Source organism: Bombina bombina, chromosome 3, assembly GCF_027579735.1.
Source record: "Bombina bombina isolate aBomBom1 chromosome 3, aBomBom1.pri, whole genome shotgun sequence".
In the NCBI taxonomy this organism is placed as follows: Eukaryota; Metazoa; Chordata; class Amphibia; order Anura; family Bombinatoridae; genus Bombina; species Bombina bombina.
In genome coordinates this window covers 1,164,514,073-1,164,537,051 of record NC_069501.1, presented here as the reverse complement: position 1 = coordinate 1,164,537,051, position 22,979 = coordinate 1,164,514,073, and the positions used below count along the sequence as shown (strand labels likewise).

Genomic DNA, 22,979 nt, shown 5'->3' with positions numbered 1-22,979 from the left:
ATCATTAAGAAGTGCCAGTGATTTAATACTGAAATTTTTTTGGATGCCATCCATGTTTCGGTTGCAACAGCTGTAACAGTATGATTAAAGGGAGGGATTTTTTCCATCCATTGACAAAAAAAAATTGGATTCAGGGATTTTATGCATGTAATACTTCCTATGAAATGTATCTCATTAAATGCCTCTGTGGGTGAATCTGTGTTGCTGAGACCACCCAAAGGGTCTGGGTTAGAATTGTCCAAAACAGAGCCAATAATACAGGTAAAGATTTTTCAGCACCTGTTGCTAACCATTTAAAAAAAAAAAAGGGAAATACTAATGCACAAATTAGGTTTTAAGTAATAGATCTCATTTCTAGACCTAGATAGGGTTGCAATAGGGAGACTCCTATGAGAAGATGAGAGGCTCTATGGATAAATAATTTTGATTTATTAAACCCAATTAAATATTAAAATAATAGGGATAATTTTTGTATTTATATTTTACAGTGTCAATTTTTATTTCATTCTACAACAATATTTATGATCATAATACAATTAAAAATGTCTTGTTGTTGTGTCTCATACACAGGCTCTGATGATGAAATATATAAAGTTAGTGCAAGACTGTCTCAACATCCAATCCAGGAACTGGATTTCACAACGTTAACCACATCTTCCTTTTCGGTATCATATTTGTAAGCCTTTGGTCCAGAAAAGAAGTAAATATATCCTAAAGAAAAAAAAACAGACAGTAATTAAAAACAAATGTATGTTTAAATAGCTTGAAAAAAATACAGATTATGACATCAAAATGATTCTTCCCTTTAGCAATATTCATAACGTTCGTTAAATTTATTTGCATCATCAGGTATGGCTCAATGCAAAGTCAATAACTGCTGTTTACATTACTGTCAAAGCAATGGGAAGAAAGATACAACAAATTAACTTTCGAAAACAACTGTTACTGATTAAGTGCTAGATTACGACTAGAGCTGTATTCATCGCTCCCGGTCGCACACTAACTTGCTAGAAATAAGCTTTTTTGTGCGCACAAAAAGCCAAAGTTAGAATATTGCAATTGCGTTAACATATTCCCCCAAAGACTTCAATAGAGTGCAAAAAGTGAAAAAAACAACCTAACAAGTTGCGCAAACCCAATTGCATTTTCTGAAGTGCGCTAACCCGACAAGAAATATTAATATTTCACATTCCAATGTTCTTCACATAGCAGAATATGTTCTATTTATTCATAAATACATATTTTTATATATGCATATAATGTTTCTTTGGTAAAATATATATAATAGCTATATAAAGATAATTACATATACAGGGAGTGCAGAATTATTAGGCAAATGAGTATTTTGACCACATCATCCTCTTTATGCATGTTGTCTTACTCCAAGCTGTATAGGCTCGAAAGCCTACTACCAATTAAGCATATTAGGTGATGTGCATCTCTGTAATGAGAAGGGGTGTGGTCTAATGACATCAACACCCTATATCAGGTGTGCATAATTATTAGGCAACTTCCTTTCCTTTGGCAAAATGGGTCAAAAGAAGGACTTGACAGGCTCAGAAAAGTCAAAAATAGTGAGATATCTTGCAGAGGGATGCAGCACTCTTAAAATTGCAAAGCTTCTGAAGCGTGATCATCGAACAATCAAGCGTTTCATTCAAAATAGTCAACAGGGTCGCAAGAAGCGTGTGGAAAAACCAAGGCGCAAAATAACTGCCCATGAACTGAGAAAAGTCAAGCGTGCAGCTGCCAAGATGCCACTTGCCACCAGTTTGGCCATATTTCAGAGCTGCAACATCACTGGAGTGCCCAAAAGCACAAGGTGTGCAATACTCAGAGACATGGCCAAGGTAAGAAAGGCTGAAAGACGACCACCACTGAACAAGACACACAAGCTGAAACGTCAAGACTGGGCCAAGAAATATCTCAAGACTGATTTTTCTAAGGTTTTATGGACTGATGAAATGAGAGTGAGTCTTGATGGGCCAGATGGATGGGCCCGTGGCTGGATTGGTAAAGGGCAGAGAGCTCCAGTCCGACTCAGACGCCAGCAAGGTGGAGGTGGAGTACTGGTTTGGGCTGGTATCATCAAAGATGAGCTTGTGGGGCCTTTTCGGGTTGAGGATGGAGTCAAGCTCAACTCCCAGTCCTACTGCCAGTTTCTGGAAGACACCTTCTTCAAGCAGTGGTACAGGAAGAAGTCTGCATCCTTCAAGAAAAATATGATTTTCATGCAGGACAATGCTCCATCACACGCGTCCAAGTACTCCACAGCGTGGCTGGCAAGAAAGGGTATAAAAGAAGAAAATCTAATGACATGGCCTCCTTGTTCACCTGATCTGAACCCCATTGAGAACCTGTGGTCCATCATCAAATGTGAGATTTACAAGGAGGGAAAACAGTACACCTCTCTGAACAGTGTCTGGGAGGCTGTGGTTGCTGCTGCACGCAATGTTGATGGTGAACAGATCAAAACACTGACAGAATACATGGATGGCAGGCTTTTGAGTGTCCTTGCAAAGAAAGGTGGCTATATTGGTCACTGATTTGTTTTTGTTTTGTTTTTGAATGTCAGAAATGTATATTTGTGAATGTTGAGATGTTATATTGGTTTCACTGGTAAAAATAAATAATTGAAATGGGTATATATTTGTTTTTTGTTAAGTTGCCTAATAATTATGCACAGTAATAGTCACCTGCACACACAGATATCCCCCTAAAATAGCTAAAACTAAAAACAAACTAAAAACTACTTCCAAAAATATTCAGCTTTGATATTAATGAGTTTTTTGGGTTCATTGAGAACATGGTTGTTGTTCAATAATAAAATTAATCCTCAAAAATACAACTTGCCTAATAATTCTGCACTCCCTGCTGTAGGTATAGACATATACAGATATATAGGAATATCGATTTAGAATACTTAGAACATATTTTCCTATATGAAGAACATTGGAATGTGAAATATTTACAAAAACTGTTAAACACTTTATTAAATATGAATAATGCATTTAATTATACTTTTATGTTTTCAACTACTTAACTTCAAAAGGCACCAACGTACTTTTATATATATATATATATATATATATATATATATATATATATATATATATATCTCAATGTAAATATTTGCATAGGAAATTAGCACATCTAGGCAAGATTCCCCGCTCGCTTTCCCCAGAAATACCTCATATACAATGTTATCAATGCACAAGAGAATTCTGGGTAAGATATGCAAATTCGATATGCAAATTCTCAGTTTTTTGCTTCAAAATACTGTTTTAATACAGCTATTCTTTTAACAGGATTATTGCAGCAAACCAGAAATCACTCACTAGACAGCCTGTTTCGTTCTTTTTGGAACTCATCAGTAGGAGATAGATTTCTGGTTGCTGCATTGGTAAAGCTATTTTCAAGGTTAAACCAAAATTCATTAAAATTATGGGGGGAGATAAAAACTGAAATTAAAATCCTCCATGTCTCAAAATTAAATCAATGTAAATATTTGCATAGGAAATTAGCACATCTAGGCAAGATTCCCCGCTCGCTTTTCCCCAGAAATACCTCATATACAATGTTACCAATGCACAAGAGAATTCTGGGTAGGATATGCAAATTAGATATGCAAATTCTCAGTTTTTTGCTTCAAAATACTGTTTTAACACAGCTATCCTTTTAACAGGATTATTGCAGCAAACCAGAAATCACTCACTAGACAGCCTGTTTCGTTCTTTTTGGAACTCATCAGTAGGGGATAGATTTCTGTTTGCTGCATTGGTAAAGCTATTTTCAAGGTTAAACCAAAATTCTTTAAAATTATGGGGGGAGATAAAAAACTGAAATTAAAATCCTCCATGTCTCAAAATTAAATCAATGTAAATTTTTGCATAGGAAATTAGCACATCTAGGCAAGATTCCCCGCTCGCTTTTCCCCAGAAATACCTCATATACAATGTTACCAATGCACAAGAGAATTCTGGGTAAGATATGCAAATTCTCAGTTTTTGCTTCAAAATACTGTTTAACACAGCTATCCTTTTAACAGGATTATTGCAGCAAACCAGAAATCACTCACTAGACAGCTTGTTTCATTATTTTTGGAACTCATCAGTAGGAGATAGATTTCTGGTTGCTGCATTGGTAAAGCTATTTTCAAGGTTAAACCAAAATTCATTAAAATTATGGGGGGAGATAAAAATTGAAATTAAAATCCTCCATGTCTCAAAATTCAATCAATGTAAATATTTGCATAGGAAATTAGCACATCTAGGCAAGATTCCCCGCTCGCTTTTACCCAGAAATACCTCATATACAATGTTATCAATGCACAAGAGAATTCTGGGTAAGATATGCAAATTAGATATGCAAATTCTCAGTTTTTTTGCTTCAAAATACTGTTTTAATACAGCTATCCTTTTAACAGGATTATTGCAGCAAACCAGAAATCACTCACTAGACAGCCTGTTTCGTTATTTTTGAAACTCATCAGTAGGAGATAGATTTCTGGTTGCTGCATTGGTAAAGCTATTTTCAAGGTTAAACCAAAATTCATTAAAATTATGGGGGGAGATAAAAATTGAAATTAAAATCCTCCATGTCTCAAAATTCAATCAATGTAAATATTTGCATAGGAAATTAGCACATCTAGGCAAGATTCCCTGCTCGCTTTTCCCCAGAAATACCTCATATACAATGTTATCAATGCACAAGAGAATTCTGGGTAAGATATGCAAATTAGATATGCAAATTCTCAGTTTATTTTGCTTCAAAATACTGTTTTAATACAGCTATCCTTTTAACAGGATTATTGCAGCAAACCAGAAATCACTCACTAGACAGCCTGTTTTGTTATTTTTGAAACTCATCAGTAGGAGATAGATTTCTGGTTGCTGCATTGGTAAAGCTATTTTCAAGGTTAAACCAAAATTCATTAAAATTATGGGGGGAGATAAAAATTGAAATTAAAATCCTCCATGTCTCAAAATTCAATCAATGTAAATATTTGCATAGGAAATTAGCACATCTAGGCAAGATTCCCCGCTCGCTTTTCCCCAGAAATACCTCATATACAATGTTACCAATGCACAAGAGAATTCTGGGTAAGATATGCAAATTGGATATGCAAATTCTCATTTTTTTTGCTTCAAACACAGCTATCCTTTTAACAGTTTTTTTTACCTCCCCCCATAATTTTAATGAATTTTGGTTTAACCTTGAAAATAGCCTGAAGGCTCACGCAGAAACAGCAGCATACGGTGCATGATAAATCTACCCCTATCTCTTCATAGTTGTTTATATATACTTTATAGAGTATATACTGTATGTATATATATATATATATATATATATATATATATTTATTTATTTTTTTAAAGAGCTTTATTGAAATATTCCAAGAAGATTACAGGACATTGTAAAATTATACAAAGTATATTCTATGCTTAATACATTTTCAAAATTCTGACAGTGTTGAGAACTTCGCTCATTAATCATCTTTTAGTATAGTCTCTGTAAGGTCCCGCAAAGTCCTACTGTTCAAGATTGCTGTTTCTTAGAAAAGAGTGAAAAGTTTTAATTACTTGAAAGCGCAAAAAATGCCTAAGTGTATATTTAGAGAAAGGGTTCAAACATATAAACGATATGTGGCAATTAAAAAGCAAACTTTATATGATAAATGGCTAAAATAGTAAATCAACATATAAAATACCAAACCGCAAAATTCATACAAAACGGAATATATAAAAATCAATCAATAAAATAAATAAAGTTCATGAAAATCCAAAAGGTAAGGCTGGAGTTTTACTGTCCGATCAGCCTGAAACGACTGATTGATATGGCAAGTCTCAGCAGTTTCTCAGTAGTGCACCTGTGGAAAGGAGACACAGATGGATAATTTAACAATCCATACTCACATTTAGGAGTACAGAATCCCACTCTGATATAGACAGCGTCTCCAAGGTATCCGCCACTCTAGGTATCTCAAAATTGCCTGCAGAATCCTTGCTGGAAAACGGCACCTAAGTGCTAATACCTCTTGTGTAAAATCTATACCATTTACAGATTCTGGGCCCCATCACCCTATGCCACATATATGGCAATATAGCATCTCAGGCCAGATGTGTGACAGGTGGAGAGGTAAAAAAGAAAGTTTCCTTGTGATATTTCTTCCCTACCACAGAAGATATGTTTCACACACAAGCAATTTACTATAAGTGTATAGGGAATGTCTGGGGCCTGGGTTCAAATTTATTGGGAATGTTCTTAATATTCCAGCTTTAAATCACCATCCCACATACAAGTTGGACCATTCAGTAGATGGAAGGAAAATTGTATGCAACCCTCTGTGTCTCTTTTCCCAGTGTTAAAACTATAAATCTAAATGTATTCTTTTCACAGTCAGTTGTAGAAGATGCAACCAAAGTAAGGTTAGCCTTTTTAAGCTAAAACAAATCCCAAAGGCTGTTTGGGAATCATGGTATCATAAATTTTGGTAATACTTTAATGTACTCAATATTTGAGTAACATAATTTTCATCCTATTAATTGTGCTGCTTCTACCAGTTACAAATTACAAAATTGTACTGTACATTTCCTTGTATATTTAGCTCAGCCTCAGTCTTTCCTTTCTAAGCCCTTTTCACAAGCTACGCACAAGATAATGCGCTCCATCATGGATTATGCAGTTAAACAAAGGGGCAGGCAGGGGTTTCACTGTCACTGTAGGGCTTTAGACTCTCATATGAGGATGCGTGACGGGTATTACAATTACTACTATATTCTTTCTCTTCTGAATTGTGTCTGTTTTTATTTATTGCAGGTAAAGGGAAAGTTTTGTCACAAAACTCCTCCTTTATCTACAATAAATAAAACCATACACAACGATTCAGAAGAGAAAGAATATAGTAGTAATTATACCCGGGCCGTCACGCATCCACATATGAGATGGATAGATCACACTCAGATCCAGAGGCGGACTGAGACCAACCAGGGCTCCCCGGGCAAAAGTATGGCAGGGCCCCCTACCTCCTCTTTGCTCCACCTACCTACCTCCTCTGCCCCTCCTCTACCCTACTGCCACCTCCTACACTAAAAATAATAAATAATAAAAAAATTGTTTTTGTAGAAAAGCTATGTACACAGGAGACAAAAGCTATGTAAAAGAGAGACAAAGATTTTTGCATATAAAATAGCTGGTTGTGCTAAGCCATACAGAGCATTTTAGTTTAATCTTTTCTTTATTTAGATGTTTCAAAAAATTATTTAACAACAAAGAAACAAAAGGAAAATTACAAACAACCAAAAAATTTCAAAACATTTCAAAAAATTTCCACAGAATATAAAATTATTGCTTTGTCAAGTTCGCATTTCTGTTCAAGTCCATCAGTTTGTTTTTACTTCCAGAGTTCAAATTTCCCAGAATTTTTTGTAACATCAAGGTATAATACCACATAACAATATTAATAGACAGTCATGGACTAATACACTCAGATTATTACGTCAACAAGTTGCTTACAAGATTGTTTATCTACAGTTTTCTTGTCTTTAACAGTGAGACAGTTAGTTCTGCAAGAATAATTTCATTATGGGTAGATATTTGGCTGTTTTGCATTTACATTACACTAGTACACAAGCTTAATCCTGCAGGTCCTCCCCCTCCTCGGCTCTAGGATGGTAGTAGGAGTCCCAGAGGAACATCATTTCTGCAAAGTAATCTAATCTACCTACCGTGTAATAATAGAATCTTTCTAATGATAAATTAGTTTTCATCTGCGTTATCCACATAGTTACTGTGGGTTCTGTATCTGATTTCCAAAGTCTAGGGATGACCTGCTTCGCACTATATATGGCTAATTGGAAAAGTGACGTGTACTGCTTGAAGGGGAATTTAGGGATTGTATGAAACAGGTATACCAAGGGGTCTAATGGAATGTTAAAATTCAGCAATTTACTCATCTCTATGTTAATGTTCTTCCAGTAATCTGCTATCTTGGGGCATTCCCACCAAATGTGGAAAGGGGTTCCTTTTCCTGCACATTTTCTCCAACATCTATCAGATGCTTCGGGGAATATAAATTTCAACCTGTGAGGGGTAAGGTACCAACGGAGTAGGAATTTGTAATTTTTCTCCAGTAGGGCTGCTGAATGGGCGGATTCTGAAAGATCTTTAGCCATTCTTGTTCTGTAAGAGTGTAGGGAAGTTATTTGTGCCAGGAATTGACTGTTGAAGTGTGTAAAGTCTCAGGGGGAGTGATTAGGAGTTGATATAGGAGGGAGATGGTGTGTGTCTGTGGGGAGTCCTGAATGCAAAGTTTCTCAAGTGTGGTACGCTCTCTTGTGATTTGATGTTTGAATTTGTGAGAGTCAACAAAGTGACTGAGTTGGAGGTATCTGAACCAGTGCATGAATTGTGTGACTTCCAATTCCTCTAGATGTTGTTTCGAGATCAGTTTACCCTCTTCAAGTAGAGAGTATAATGGGATTAGGCCATCCAATCCACCCGGTACTTTCGGTGTCAATGGTAACCCTATGGGAAAGTCAGAATTTGATAACACAGTTGTCAAGGGGGAAGGGATCGTGGATATATGTGGATATCTATGTAGTATGCTATACCAAGTATCAAATGTTTCTTTTATGATTGGATAATCTTTAACTAGTGATGGTTGGCTTCCCTTAGGCTGCCAACAGTATGTTCCTAACTGTGCTGAATTGGTAAGGTCATGTTCCAGCATCACCCAGAGTCTATTATGATTTATGGGGAGTGTACACCAATCTATCACTCTTCTTAAAAATATTGCATTACGGTATCTGGATAAGTCTGGAACCCCCAAACCTCCAATTTTTTTTGGTAAGTAGAGGGTAGATCTAGCCACTCTGGGTGGGCGCTTTCTCCAGATATAGGAGTTCAGAACCTTCTGCAGTTTAGAAATATATGCTTCCGGAAGGGGTACGGGGAGGGTTTGGAACATATAAAGTATCTTAGGGAGGATAGTCATTTTAGTTACTCCAATTCTACCAAACCAGGATATTTGCTTATGTAACCATAGGGAGGTATCTCCGCAAACCTTGGTCATTAGGGCTTCATAATTTAGGTCGATTAACTTCTGTTTATCATCCGTAAGATAAATGCCTAAATATTTTAAAGCAGATTGCTGTATTTGGTAGGGTACTTGTGATCTAAGGTTTTGTATATCTGTGCTATTTAAGTTGATGGGGAGAATCTCTGACTTATTTTGGTTTACCGAATAATTGGAACAATGGCCACATGCTTCCAGGGAGCTCCGTACCGCAGAGAGAGAAGTATTTGGACGCGTCAAAATTAACAACAAGTCATCAGCGTATAACGCAAGCTTATGAGGAGTGGAGCTTATGGTGAGTCCGTGAATGTTAGGGTCATTTCGTAAAGTTATTGCCAGGATTTCCATAGACAAAACAAATAATAGAGGGGACAATGGGCAGCCTTGTCTAGTGCCGTTTAGAATTGGAAATGGGGTGGATAGTATCCCATTTACCTTAACTTTAGCTGTTGGTTTTGAATAAAGGGCAAATATATTTGAGATAAAACTGTCAGGGAAGCCGAATTTCTTTAAGGTCAATTTCAAAAAAGTCCAGTCTAGTCTGTCAAAGGCTTTCTCAGCATCAGTCGAGATTAAAACGGAGGGTATGTCATGATTTATAGCATATTGCATTAGATGAAGGACCTTTACGGTGTTATCTTTTGCTTCTCTCTGCGGCACAAAACCCACCTGGTCTGGGTGGATGAGCAAGGGCAAAAGTTTATTGAGCCTAGTAGCTAAGATCTTTGCATACATCTTCACATCTACATTTAGAAGCGAGATCGGGCGGTAGTTCGAAGGGACTGTAGGATCTTTACCTGGTTTTGGTATAACCGTTACTATCGCTTCAAGCATAGAGGGTGGGAACGCAGACATTCGGTCAACCGGATTGAAAACTGCAAGCATTTGCGGTATTAATAAATGTTTAAACTTTTTATAGTAAGAGCTTGTTAGCCCATCTGGGCCTGGACTCTTTCCTATTTTTAGAGAGTGTATAGCTGCGCTAATCTCCTCTGAGCTGATTGGTGAGGCAAGGGTTTCTAGGTCATCTGATGGGATAGAAGGCACAGTCACCCGCTCCAAATATCGGAGGCATTGTGCTTGATGTTCCTCTATGTTTCTATTAGGAATCAAATTATAAAGAGTGGAATAATAATCTCTAAATATTTCAGCCATTCTATGGGATTCCACAGTGTTTTCTCTATTTGAGTCTTGTAGCATGCTAATAAAATGTGTCGCTTGTCTAACTTTAAGCGCTCTGGCTAACAGCCTGCCAGGTTTATTGCCTTCAACAAAAAATCTCTGTTTTAACCTCATAGCTTGTGTGTGGGCTGAGTGTTCCAAGAATGTTGTCAATTTGTTTTTAGCCTGTTCTCTTTGAGACTTCAGTGAGTCATCTTGGGGACTCTGTTTATAGGACCTGTCAAGCTGCTGAAATTTGTCTGTAAGGTCTTGGTGATGCATTTTATGGTTTTTGAATTGTGTTGCCTTAATCTTTATCAACTCGCCTCTTATGAAGCACTTGTGAGCTTCCCAGATAGTACATGGGGCCATGTCTGGGGTGGTATTAATTGAGAAGTACTCACTTATCGATGTTTCTATTTTTTGCAAAATAAGGGTATCATTAAGTAAGGTGTCATCAAAGCGCCATTGGTAGGGTTTGAAAGGAAGGGATGTCCAGTGGGTGGTGCAGATGACTGCTGAATGGTCTGACCAGGCAGTGGGGCAGATATCAGTGTGTACGACTGATGTAATAGTTATGTGGTCTATGAAGATATAGTCGATGCGTGAGTGGGAACTTTCAGACGCGGAATAAAAGGTAAAGTCTCTCCCCCTGGGGTGTTGGATATGCCATGGATCATGTACTCCTAAAAGTGTCAGGTCATCTTTAATGGATTTAAGGGCTTTTTTCGAAAGTTGGGATTGTGTAGTGGAGCTATCTAGTGATGGGTTCAATGGTGTGTTAAAGTCCCCTCCAATGATTAATGGCCCCTTATAAAAAGCTAGAATGTCAATGGAAATCTTGTGGATAAAGGATGCCTGACAGGTGTTGGGGGCGTAAATGTTGACTAATGTAACAGGTTTGCCATACAGTAATCCCAGTATAGCCAGAAATCTCCCTTCATTATCTCTTTCTACATGCTGTACATGGAATGCTAAGGACTTGTGGATTAGGATGCTAACCCCCGAGATCTTTTTGTCTGAGTGGCTGCTATGATAATGGATGGGGTATGAGGTTGTGAAAAACTTAGGCTCTTGATCTTTTAAGTAATGTGTCTCCTGTAAGAATAAAATTCCAATATGCTTATGGACAATATCAGCAAAAGCAACTAGTCTCTTATGAGGGTTGTTAAAACCCCTGACATTTTGTGTCATGAATGTAATCTGTTTCTGAGCTGTCATTACTCACACCAAGTTAGAGGTCGATTTATGTTGGGTAAGACTGGGAACCCATCATTTCTAAGCTTATCATAAACATATATACATAGAAGTATATCAAACAGTATTGTGGTAATATCATACCTGTTCTCAAACTGTGCAGCAATTATCTGTGGTTGAAAAAGATAAACAACATGCAAACAATAGAACAATAACATGAATTCAAACAAACAATTTGACATAAAATGTCACACACACAGTAGGGAAGAATAGCCTATCCCAATATAAATTCGATAATAAAACATTTAGAGGACAAATTTTCAAATTTAAACCGACAGTTAAAATAGGGCTGTATTGCAATAAATATATAAATAGTTCAGTCTCAACCTTTGCAGAGCCCGGATATAAAAGAAGGGTTAAACGTTCATCACATTTCCCCCCTGGACTAAACACAGAGTTATCTCACCCATCTGATGAGCTGGATCTCTCAGGTAGTACTGTTCTGTGGGGTATCCTGCGCCTTCTTAGTTTTCTTGTTCTTGTGTTGCTGCCACGGAGATCTGGGTGGTCTTGTTGGGCTGAAGCTGGTAGGAAGATCAGGAACTTCTTCTGTAGCTGTGGCAGATGGAGGAGTCAGTCCCAAAGCGGCACAAGTATCTGCAATGTCGTCTGGGGTCTTACATATGTGTTTCGTGCCTTTATAAATGATGTTCAGGGAGCAGGGGAAACCCCAACGGTAAGGAATCTCCTTTGTTTTAAGCAGAGATGTCAATGGTTGAAATTCTCTCCGTCTCTGAAGAGTGCGAGGTGCTATATCAGCAAAGATTTGCAGGTGGTAATTTTGAAAGCAGATGTCTTTAAAGGGACAGTTCACCCAAAAACTTTCTCCCCTTTAAATTATTCTCAATGATCCTTTTTACATGATAGAGTGTATTAAATTGGTTGCAATTAGCTCCTTTACTCTTATTTCAGCATTTGAAATAGCTGATTTAGCTTGTGGTTTCCCAACCTATACTGAAAGTTTTGATACTGGCGTATACGCTATTAACAAGCCTAAGTAAACACAGCCAGTGGGATGCAAGATAGTTAAGTAATAAAATGATAATTTTCCATTGTTCTCTCTATGAATTGAGCTTTGGTTTTCCAGACAAATATAAGATAAGGACGCTAGTCTGTGTACATAAAAGTGATAACATAATGAGATCTGATATTACCTGAAGCTCAACCCATTGTAATAGGCTGTGGTTTCAAAGCACTAAACCAGCTACTTCAGATACATAAATAAACCCGAAAATGCAATTTCTCAAATATTTAATACTCTGCAGTTGGTATAACAAGTCATTTAAAATACATTTATGGAAAAACAATTTTACAGTGTACTGTTCCTTTAAGACGTCTGGCAGCCTTGAGAATTTCCTCTTTGGTTTGGTATTCTTTGAGTTTTAAAACTATGTCACGTGGAGGCGCTTGGTCTGGGGGTTTTGGTCGGAGAGCCCTGTGGGCTCTGTCCATAGATAAGTCCATGGTTGATGAAGGCCCCAGAAGGAAACAAAAGAGACCCTTGAGAAACTCAGGAATGGTGTCTGGCAGAACTGACTCTGGAATCCCCCTAATTCGGAGGTTTTGGCGGCATTCCCTGTTTTCCAAGTACTCCAACTTATCTTGTAGCTGTGTAATCTGTAGATCATGGGATTGAGCTGTGGTTTGCAAAGTAGATATCTCATTTTGGTTAAAGTCATTATCCTCCTCCAACGCCTCAACACGATTACCAATTTCTGTAATATCTCTTTTCAGACCAGCAATTTCCTCCTTGATGCATTCTCGCACTTTAACTACTATATCATCCAGATCACGTTTAGACGGGATTGAGGCTAGAAAAGCCTTGGAGAGCTGAATAGATTCTTCTGTGTCAATGTCCTCACTACCTGATGGAGACATTTCAGCCTGTTGTGGCTTGATAGAGTCAGGTGTAGCTGGTTGCAGGTTTTCTGATCATTTAAAAAAGGAGCTGACAGTTGGCCGATTCACTGCTGACTTCCTAGCCTCCTTTCCTGCTTTTAGAAGTTTTTTTGGTGACATATCTGCAGTGTAGATTGTAATATTTTACTGTCCTGGATTTGACAAGGAATTCGCAGCAAATTTGTGCTTTCCTGTGATGAACAGCTCCTCTTATCACCAGAATAATATTATATGTATAACCTTCTTTTGCTATGATAGAGTATAGTTCTGTCTTTATAGCGGCCAATGTGACATCTGCACCACAAAAGACCCTTTGTTATGTTGCACCTAAGACATATGGGGATTAGGGATGGCAGCTACACTTTTATGTGTGAAATAAAAACACTGGCATGATTTTGTTTTCCCTTTGACCTTTAATTGCCCAGTATCACACTGATCACTTAGTAAGTCCTGGCCCTGTAGCAGAAATATAGCTGCGCAGGTTCCTCTCAGTATACTTGTCAGCTGAGAGTTGCCAAAGTCTAAACCAGAGCTTAAGTTAAGTGTTACGTGTGGCTAGCAGCCACTGACAGCTGAATATATGTGCTGGCTATGTCCGTGTACGGGTAGCTCCGTGTTACTCACTGTTAGGTTGTAAAGATGGCGTCAGCAGTGTAGGCCGCAATACGAAGCGTGTCTAGATGTCGGGCGCAGTTTACTTTATTGGTCACCACCGGGACCGGCACTTGTCCTGTGCGCAGTTAGGGGCAAGACATCGGCTTTGGGATGTTGATTGTCCTATAGTTCAGGCGAATATGGGCATCGGCAATCGGAGCTCACTCTAATGTGCGGCCATTCCACATTATGGCCGGCTCCGCCCCCCATACAGAGCATTTTAATACCTTACTATTGGGAACAGCAAAAAGTCTGCTTTACCTGTAGGTTCAGCCTATTTGTATGGGCTAAAGTTTACCTTATATGCTCTTTATGGCTTAGCACAACCATCTATTTTAAATAGAAAAATATTTGTCTCTCTTTTACACCCCACTGGGATATGTGTACATACATGCATGTGCGTTAGTGTGTACTGATCTCTGTGTGTTACTAACAACCAAGAAAAGGTGTAAAATACTAATCTGTATGTTTTACTGACAGCCAAAAGTAAAGGTCTGTGACCAGAGGTTCGTGGGACTTGTAGAGTTTTACAGATATCTCCTTCAACCCCCTCATGATGTTTTACTTTATAAAGTGATATGCATTTGTCTATCAGATTACTGCTACCACTGAAGGCATAAAACAGATATTTTTTCAGTGCTATTATTCTTACAATTTATCTAAGTAATTGTATCATAAAACTGACTGATGTAGACTTGGGAACAGAAAACATCCTGTCTTAGAGCACTAGTTATGCATTTGTTAATTCCTGAAGGCTTCCTCATTTATTTATTTTTTATTTTAATCTGTTAATCAGAATGCATATTTTATCTCAGTCTTTGTTTTTTTTCTAAGAACATTGCAAAGGGCCATGGTTGCTTAAATAAAGAATCATAAAGCAACTGTCAGGATTCTAAACCTATTGTACCCTTCATAGCAGGTGTGATCTAGATAGAAAGAAAACAAGACTGCAGAGTATTAGAACCATGGCCCTTTGCAATGTTCTTAGAAAAAAACAAACACTGAGATAAAATATGCATTCTGAATTTTTCCATAACATTTCACACGCCAGCCTTCGCGGGAGGGGGCAGGACTAAATCTACAAAGCCCCAGCCTCCCGCAGGTATCACCGTTCACAGGGTGCTAGGGTTCAACATTTGTAACATGTACTGTACTCGTGCATTTCCAGGATCAGGATTCCATTTGAGTGGAGTTGAAGGAGAAAGAACGGTCCCTTTAATCAACTAATATAATGGTAAAACTACATCTACATATTGTTATAAGGCTAATATTTGCTTTGAATACATAATTATAATGTATATACTGTCTAGCATGTATTTACTGTTTAATATCCCTTTAAGTCCATTAATTATTCTTTTATTATCAATCTGACAAAAAAGATAATGCTGCAATTATTTGTATATGTTATGTGTTTAATTACAGATTGAACAAATGAAAAAGACTGATGACTCACCATTGACTTCAACAGCTGCATCTACCTTTCCCTCAACTCCAGAAAACTCATCATCAATGCTTTTAGGATAATCATATTCCATTATTCTCCGGGATTCATCATAACTATTGATGAAAAATTGAGCATGATTTAGAAAATCGACAGGTGATTCAACGTTGTGCCTTAAATGGACAGTAAGCTTTGTTAAATATTGTTGCAAAACAATGCTGCACTAGAGTACTAAAGACACGTGCACACTCCTGAGCTCTTATGAGCCTACCTAGTTTTACTCTTCAATAAAAGATACAAAGAGAAGAAAACAAATTTGATAACAGAAGTAAATTGGAAAGTTGTTTAAAATTGCATGTTCTATCAGAGTCATAAAAGTTTAATTTTGACTTTACTGTCCCTTTAAGTCCTAATCAATTAATCCATGGTACTATATTTCATTTTAATATTGTGGTTTTTAGTAACTCAAAATAAGCTGACTACAAAACACTTTCATATCACCTAGTTCACATACTATTAAGTGATTTAGATTTGTTTAAATGGCAGAACCCTGTCACCTCACCCTTCTGTATCATTGTAATCTCTCCTGCCTAATTTTAGCACTCTCCAGGCTTACCATAGTGGAACACAACACTACATTCTGTTCAGGCCTAGGTGTCGATTTATCAACCCGTCAATGCTACAGTCTTAAGACCGCTGCTCCTTAACTCGTCCGCCACCTCTGAGACAGCGGACAGCAATCAGCCTGATCCTTTAAATGACAAAACTAAGATGGCGTCCCTTCAATTCTGATTGGCTGATAGAATTCTGATTGGAACAGCCAATAGAATGCCAGCTCAATCCTATTGGCTGATTGGATCAGCCAATACGAATGAACTTCAATCCTATTGGCTTATCCAATCAGCCAATAGGATTTTTTCTACCTTAATTCTGATTGGCTGATAGAATTCTATCAGCCAATCGGAATTGAAGGGACGTCATCTTGGATGACGTCATTTAAAGGAACCTTCATTTGTTGTTAGCCATCGAAAGAAGAGGATGATCCACGTCGGATGTCTTGAAGATGAACCCGCTCCACGCCGGATGGATGAAGATAGAAGATGCCGTCTGGATGGAGACTTTTGCCCGTCTGGGGGACCACTTCTGCCTGGCTTGGATGAAGACTTCTGCCCGTCTGGAGGACCACTTCTGCCCGGTTGGATGAAGACATCTCCCGGTAAGGTGATCTTCAAGGGGTTAGTTTTAGGTTTTTCTAAGGGGGGTTGGGTGGGTTTTAGAGTAGGGTTGGTTGTGTGGGTGGTGGGTTTTAATGTTAAGGGGTATTTGTAACAGGTAAAAGAGCTGATTACTTTGGGGCAATGCCCCTCAAAAGGCCCTTTTAAGGGCTTTTTGTAATTTAGTGTAGGGTAGGGCTTTTTTATTTTGGGGGGGATTTTTTATTTTGCTAGGGAGATTAGATTAGGTGTAATTAGTTTAAAAATCTTGTAATTATTTTATTATTTTCTGTAATTTAGTGGGGGGTTTTGTACTTTAGATAATTTAATTTAATTTAGGGAATTAATTTAATTATAGTGTAGTATTAGGTGTAATTGTAACTTAGGTTAGGTTTTATTTTACAGGTACTTTTTGTATTTATTTTAACTAGGTAGTTAGTAAATAGTTAATAACTATTTAATAACTATTCTACCTAGTTAAAATAAATACAAACTTGCCTGTAAAATAAAAATAAACCCTAAGATAGATACAAATGTAACTATTCGTTATATTGTAGCAAGCTTAGGGTTTATTTTATAGGTAAGTATTTAGTTTTAAATAGGAATAATTTAGTTAATGATAGTTATTTTATTTAGATTTATTTAAATTATATTTGTTAGGGGGTGTTAGGGTTAGACTTAGATTTAGGGGTCAATAACTTTAATATAGTGGCGACGACGTTGGGGGCAGCAGATTAGGGGTTAATAAATGTAGGTAGGTGTCGGTGATGTTAGGGACTGCAGATTAGGGGTTAATAATATTTAACTAATGTTTGCGAGGCGGGAGTGCGGCGGTTTAGAGGTTAATGTATTTAATATAGTGGCGGTGATGTCCGGTTTGGCAGTGCCTCGGTTTAGGGGTTAATAGGTAGTTTATGGGTGTTAGTGTACTTTTTAGCTTTTTAGTTAAGAGTTTTATGCTACGGCGTTGTAGTGTAAAACTCTTAACTACTGACTTTTAAATGCGGTACCAGGCTTGACAGGAGAGGGTCTACCGCTCACTTTTTGACAGACTCGTAATACCGGCGTTATGCAAGTCCCATTGAAAATATAGGATACGCAATTGACGTAAGTGGATTTGCGGTATTTCTGAGTCTTGCCAAAAAAGTGAGCGGTATACCTGTACCTGCAAGACTCGTAATACCAGCGGGCATTAAAAAGCAGCGTTGGGACTGGCCAACGCTGCTTTTTAACCCTAACGCAAGACTCGTAATCTAGGCAAATGTATTTAAACATTTTTTACTATGGATTCAATATAAGAGTTAAAAAGACTATGGCACAGATTACAAATGGTGCCCTATTTAGTGCTTTTACTAACACGCTAACACAACCAGAAGTAAACTTTAACGTGCGCGGGTTATCTTGCATATTACAAGTTGAAAGCAAAATGTTTAGCCACAAGCAAAAGCTTATCCACACTAACTTGAGGATTTTGTATATCGCAACCGCGTTAAAGGCATATGAAACCCAACATTTTTCTTTTGTGATTCAGACAGAGCATACAATTTAAAAAAAAACAATCTAATTTATTTCTATTATCAAATTTGATTTCTTCCCATTATATTCTTTGGTGAAGAGATACCTAGGTAGGCATCCAGAGCACTACATGGCAGGAACTAGTGCTGCCCTCTAGTGCTCTTGCAAATTGATAACATTCTTGCAAAACCGCTGCCATAAAGTGCCCCAGATATGGACTGGCTCCTGAGCTTAAATTCCTGCTTTTGAGCAAACGATACCAAGAAAAAAAAACTAAAAAAACATTGATAATAGAAGTAAATTAAAAAAGTAGTTTAAAATCTCATGCTCTATCTGAACATGAAGGAAACAAATTGGGTTTCATATCCTTTTAACTTCTCCCCATAGACTTTAGAACACAGAGCACGCAAACTAGAAAGAATGAAGTTATTGCGCTACACCGTATTCAACCTACAGCGCTAACTCGAAGATAGTTATGAATATTTTACATTCCAATGTTCTTCTTAGAAGAAAATGTTCTATTCATTTTTAAATAGATATCTCTCTATATATCTGATGTATTTTATGCATGTAAAATATGTATCTATACTGCATATATCTTGGCAAAGGGACGGAGCACAAAGTATTGACTAAAAGGGTGCCAATAATTGTGTCACACATATATTTAACAAAGATTTTTTTTTTAGAAACCTGTGTTGTGTTTGCAATTGTTTGATATCCATGAGAGCAGAGTATTTTTTTTTTTTTAACAAAAGATCAAAAGCTTAAACAATAAAAACAATTTTTCGCAGCCTTCTTTGCTCATATTTACCAAGGGTGCCAATATTAGTGGAGGGCACTCTGGGCTAGATTAAAAGTGGAGCGCTAAATTATCATGCTTCTGCAAATGGGCAAATTTGCCTGTTTGCGGGAGCATGATAATTAACCAGCCATAACAAGTCCTGGTTATTGCTACCACAAGCTTTCTAAAAGTGCCCCAAAGGCCCTCAAAATAGAGGGCATTATATTATTTTGTTAAAAAAAAAAATCTAGCATTTTTTTTAAATAAAAAAAACTGCACTAGACAATTTTGGGTTGGTGGAAGTGGGGTGAAATTAAAAGTGCCTTTACATTACGGTCTATGGGAACTGTGTGTTCTTATAGACTGCAATATAAATATATATTTATATAATTATATATGTTACAGGTAAAGTCAGTAAACCTGACATTACCCAAGCGGCTGTGGGTAAAGCCTGATGTAATGTACTTCCCTCATCGACACTATTTCTTTTGCCCCTGTCTGGGGGTTCAAGGAAGGTGCCCCGCCGATCCTCTGGCATCCACCCTAGGTGAACCTTGGGGAATGAGGTTTACAAGGGGGGCTTCGCCCCCTTTGAACCCCCCAGGCGGAGGCAAGAAAGAGAGTGAAGATGTGTGAATTACAGTGCATCGTACATATGTTTGATGCGGTGGGGTCTATTTATTAAGCAGCGGATGCTGCTTCCGACCCTCTCTACTTCAGTTCCGACCGAAGCAGAAGTTAAGAAGCAGCTGTCCTAAGACTGCTGCTCCTTAACTCGTCCGCCACCTCAGAGGTTGCGGACGAGTTAAGGAGCAGCGGTATTAGGACCGCTGCTTCTTAACTTCTGCTTCAGTCGGAACTGAAGCAGAGAGGGTCGGAAGCAGCATCCGCTGCTTAATAAATAGACCCCACTGCATCAAACATATATACGAAGCACTGTAATTCACCTTCAATGTGCACGCCCGGCACCCAGCGTGCACATTGCACATAGAGGAACCGGATGCCGGGTAGCGGTGGGCCGCCCACCCGCCGATGCTCCCAGCCACCAACGATGATCGATCGGCACCATTGCTACTGGTGCAGAGAGGGCCACAGAGTGGCTCGCTCTGCATCGGTTTGTAAAAAATTGGTATTGCAGGATGCCTCAATATCGAGGCATCACTCAATATCGAGGCATCACGGCAACACCATAAAAGCGGCTGGAAGCAATCAGGATCGCTTCCTCCGCTTGAAAGACCAAAGGACGTGCCAGGAAGGGTGTTTTTTGTAGGCTGTTCCTGGCACGTCCTCGGCCAATAAGGGGTTAAGGGAGAGATTACATACAGTATACGGCGCAGGCTTCAGCATAACTTCTGAAACCCGTGCCGGCCGTAATTTTACCTCGCACATCGGGGTATCACATATACGGCGCCGTCAGATGCTAGACTGGCATAAGTAGGACAAAATGGCAATCTTCAGAAATGTGCGAAAATACACATTTCTTTCATCGCAAGTAACTTACGCCAGTATTATGTCCACGTAAAGTGTCAATAAAGAGTAGTTTTATGCAAATGAGGATAACACATGTAAAAACGAAACGAAAAAAGCGACACATAATTACGCTATTCAAAATCCCTATATAAACCCCTGCACAGCCGGCATTATCTTGCATGTGTTTGGATTGTTCGTTGAGCTACAATACACGGCCCAGGAGTGGAGGATTAGTGAGAGTAGAGAGAGAGGCACAAACAGAATAAATAGTTAGGTCATATTGTTGGATTGAGCACACTTGTACACTTACAGTACTTACACATATTCTGACATATTGCACACATTGCATACATACATATACAAAAACTTTTTTTCCTAACACCTCACATATTTTATTTTATTTTTACAGTGTGATAGGCTGAGTGTTTGGTTGTAATTGTGTGTGACTGAATTGGGAGTGAGTGGGAGTGTGTGTAGTGTGATTAGTGTGAGGATAGCAGGGAGAGGTATGGATGAGGGGAGGAGGGAAGGGAGGAGGAGGGGAGAGGAGTGGCAGGGAGAGGAGGATAGGAGAGGACAGGAGAAGCAGTGGGCCCCCCAACAGGGAGTAAATAGAGTGGGGAGAGGGAGAGCCAGAAGGGATGATAGGAGGAGAGATGAACGAGAGCCCCAGATACTAGGCACATCCATGAGAGAGACAGAGGGTGCACATGGGGACAGAAGGGAGGGGAGGAAGAGGATAGGGAGGAACCCACACTGCCAGGGACATCACAGGGAGGAAGCCAAGTGGCCATGGAGGATGAGAGGCTGAGATGTCCCAACTTCTCATTTGATAAAAATGTTGCCTTAGTCCAGGCCATCATGGACAACTACAGTGACCTCTTTGGGCATGAGAAGGGCAAAGGCAGTGCCAAAAAAAGAACTGCAAGGATGGCGGTAGAGGATGCCGTCAACAGCGTGGCCCCACAGAGGAGGACTGTAGAGGGCCTGAAAAAGAGGTGGAATGATTGCAAGAGGAGGGTCAAAGAGAAGATGGGGCAGAAAGCTGTCCACCAGAAGGGAACAGGCAGTGGACCATCCCTGGAAATCGAGTACAACACCTGGCAGGAGATGATACGCAGGTCCCTGAGTATCACAGCAGTCTGTGGACTTCCAGGGGCCCCTGACTCAGGGGTTGCAACCACAGCACATCATGCTGGTGAGTAACATCCCACACACCTGTATTATGTAATTGCAATACAACATCCTTTAATATCACACATTCATAGACATTATGAGGAGCATGGTATTTGGAGTACTAACAAAAACATCTACAATTATACTTGACATTACTGCTACATAACACAATGCAATTAATGATGTGAGGTGGAATAGTGCAATACTAACATGTCTCAGAGTAACACAGGGCACAATTCACATGTAGAGTTTTCATTAAATGGACACTATAGCCATCCCAATACATTTAGCCCTATAAAGCAGGTTCTGTGCCTAGATCAAGCTAAAGTAAATTGTGTGACCATTGTGTCACTTAAAGAACACGTTATTTCATCATTGAAATGTACACATAACTATTGTATAAAACACATCCCTGTATACTGCTCCTATTCAAATTACTCATAGACCAACTCACAATGTGCACATGCATGTTATAGAGTTTGACATATGAATCAGTGTAGGCCCTAGCATGTATCAATTTACATTATATGCCCACATGGACATATATCTGACTGTACTAATCCCTCTCATCCTTTAACTCCTCCACAGAACCTCCTGTCACAAGGATACAAACTGCCATGCCACCACCACCACCAGTCTTCATGCAACCGCAGGAACAGTGTGCTCCCAGGTATGAGCATGGTTGGATGGCTTCAGTTGAGGACCCGGGAGTGATGCCACCGACATTGCCATATGACCCCTGGCAACATTCATGGCCCCACATCACAATCACATTCTCATGTCAGCCATGGATATTACCCACAGACAATGTCACAGGATGTGCCTATTGAAGATGTGGTCACACACTGGTAATTAGTGGGAATACCAATCAACTTTGAGAGCTCCACCATCTTTTTTCCTGGGATGAGCTCCAACATCTGCAGAAGAAAATACAGCAGAAGCTACAGCTGCCCATTAAGCACCAGAAGCTACCAGCTGCACCTGCCCCTCAAGCACCAGAAGCTACAGCTGCACCTGTCCCTCAAGCACCAAAAGCTACAGCTGCACCTGCCCGTCAAGCACCAGAAGTTACAGATGCACCTGCCCATCAAGCACCAGAAGAACATACACCAGCATCACCTCTTCTCCAACATCGTGGCCATCAAACAACTGCCATCCCTGTTGGTTAACAGTCTGTGGATGCATTGTATTCTCCCCTGGGTGAGGAATACATTACACTCCAGAGGAGGCTTATCAGAAGCACTGAGAGCTTACAAAGAGGCCAAGTGAGGTTCTTCAGAGACCAAGAGAGGTTACACAGATGTAGCATAGAGCTGCAGAGGGACATCGCAGCAT

At 38.9% G+C, this 22,979-nt stretch overlaps 1 protein-coding gene across 1 annotated transcript in view; it reads right to left on the bottom strand.

The window, feature by feature from the left end:
• Nucleotides 1-610: 610 nt before the first annotated feature.
• The window catches only part of MMP20 (matrix metallopeptidase 20), a 93,994-nt gene continuing 71,625 nt past the window's right edge, over nt 611-22,979 (bottom strand). The window contains exons 9-10 of the mRNA XM_053705065.1: nt 15,501-15,604; nt 611-711 (exon numbers count right to left, since the gene is read on the bottom strand). Of these exons, the coding sequence (XP_053561040.1) occupies nt 611-711; nt 15,501-15,604 (205 nt within the window). The remainder of the gene's footprint in view (nt 712-15,500; nt 15,605-22,979) is intronic.